The 1,998-nt window shown below is 41.2% G+C and overlaps 2 protein-coding genes across 7 annotated transcripts in view; one reads left to right on the top strand and one right to left on the bottom strand.

Annotated features, from left to right (window-relative positions):
- Positions 1-1,998, top strand: part of CUNH8orf88 (chromosome unknown C8orf88 homolog) — a 225,261-nt gene that overhangs the window by 40,708 nt on the left and 182,555 nt on the right. The gene's annotated exons all lie outside the window — the stretch shown is intronic.
- The window catches only part of NECAB1 (N-terminal EF-hand calcium binding protein 1), a 260,437-nt gene continuing 258,970 nt past the window's right edge, over positions 532-1,998 (bottom strand). The window contains exon 13 of the mRNA XM_019527900.1: positions 532-933. Within this exon, the coding sequence (XP_019383445.1) occupies positions 905-933 (29 nt within the window). The 3' untranslated portion in view covers positions 532-904. The remainder of the gene's footprint in view (positions 934-1,998) is intronic.

Raw genomic sequence — 1,998 nt, 5'->3', positions numbered from 1 at the left:
GCGGGGAGGGATTGATTTGTCCCCCCACGCCCCTTCTTTCTCCACTCCCCTTCCACCATGCTGGAATGTCAGATCAATAGCCAATATTTAAGGAGGCATATCGGCTGGTACTGGGCCCCCAGAATCTATAGGTGCACCCCTAGTTATGGAACTTGATATTGTAAGGAGGGTACATTTTTTATAGTATAAGGGACGCTATTAGAGAATTTCATGTTTTATGTTTGTAACTGATTTTTAAGTGCTCAGTACAGTGTTGAACTAACTTGGAACTACAACTTTTTTACATTCTTGGTATTTGGTCTTAATGGCTGATTTGAATATCGAAATGATATTCAGTTCCCTTCTTGTTTCCTTTTCTAATTCCTTTTGCTTTCTCTAAGAATGTAATTCATCTAGGTGAGGTTCTTTGATAGTACAGAATTTACCTTGGGGCTTTCAGATTAGCTTTTATTAGAAATGGAAAAGTAGAAATTCATGAAAATAAGTGTGTTCAAGTTCATGCATGTTTCTTTGAAAAAACAAAATAGCAGCTTGGATCATTAGCTATTTATTGGTGTAAAGGTAAAAACAGTCACTGTAAAGTACTTGCAATCACAATGGTAACATTTTTATAAGACATTTATGTACAATTTGGCCGGTTTGAAAATGCATACCTAGCAATATAGCAAGGGCATAATTGTCCTACATAAGCTTGTACAAAATACATTATTTCACCAAAATAATGACTAGGAGAGAAGGTAATAAATACAGAATGGGGCCATGTTTTAAAATAGAAAAGACTGCACCTATGATAAACAATGTTACATCACTGTCCAATAGCTATATAGCACCTATAGACCACTGTACGGATGCTGTTTTATGCAAAATGTAACATTTACCATTAATTGGAATCCTAAAGAAAGCCTTAGTTGTTGTTCAGGACCCACCATGAAGCTGAAAAAAGAAAAATAGAATTACTGACAAAATAACATTTTATTTCCTCAGTCTTGATTCTCCTCTCTCTTTATCAGCTATACCAGAATAAGGTTCCAGGGCACTATACCCTAAAGGCAATAGTCACATCTGAGCAAAGGTCCTTGGCCCAGATACATATTAGTTGTCAAGATATAGACATGTTTTAAGTAAAATCAATTGGATTCTCTCCTAAAGTTTTTGCTTTGGTACTCTCTAATGAAAATATACTTAGCATGAGTTTATTCCTTTGGTCCATCTGAGTTCAGATACCAGCATTCATTGCTTAAGCTGCTTGAATTATCTGAGCAATGGATAGAGGGAATTGTTGAGCACTGACATTTAGGGCTGCGTGAAATTTTGATGGGTGTTCCAGCCTTGAAACAGTGAAATTGAAATGAAACAAAAGGTTCTGAAACAGCTTTGAAACGTTTTGAAAGCTTTGAAATGTTTTGAGTTTTGAAGCTGGGCTTGCTTGGAGCTAAACAAACTAGGGAGAAGGAAGAGGGGGGAAGGACTGCTCTGATATTGACATATAGCTCCCAGTTGGATTCCCCAGCTCTCTGATCATTTCCCCAGCTCTTCCTCGGGGGTGCAGGATCTGTGCATGGGGTTTCAGCAGACTGCTGCTGCAGGCTGGGACCAGTGGCAGCTGCTTGGTGCAGCCTGCGCCGAGTGTTAGGAAGACTGAAGTGCTGCCGCTTGCTCCAGTCTGCAGCGGCAGCCTGCTGAAACCTGGAGTGCAGATACGGGGGCCTGCGCCCCTGGCAAGAGCTGGGGGGAAGTGATCAGAGAGCTGGAGGAATCGAACTGGGAGCTGGGGGAATGTTCAGGGTCCTGAACTTTAGAAGGAGAGAATCTAATTTAATTTTATTTAAAACATGTCTACATCTTGACAACTAATACATATATGAGCCAAGGACCTTTGCTCAACATGTCCCTGAACATTGCCCCAGTTCCCAGTTGGATTCCCCAGCTCCCCAATCTTCCCCGCAGCTCTCTGATCACTTCCCCCAGCTCTTCCTGGGAGACGCGGTCCCCAAGATG

This window comes from Gavialis gangeticus, unplaced genomic scaffold (assembly GCF_001723915.1).
Source record: "Gavialis gangeticus isolate Ggan-Ray unplaced genomic scaffold, GavGan_comp1, whole genome shotgun sequence".
Taxonomy (NCBI): Eukaryota; Metazoa; Chordata; order Crocodylia; family Gavialidae; genus Gavialis; species Gavialis gangeticus.
The sequence above is the reverse complement of the archived record's forward strand: the minus strand, read 5'-3'. Positions and strand labels throughout refer to the sequence as shown.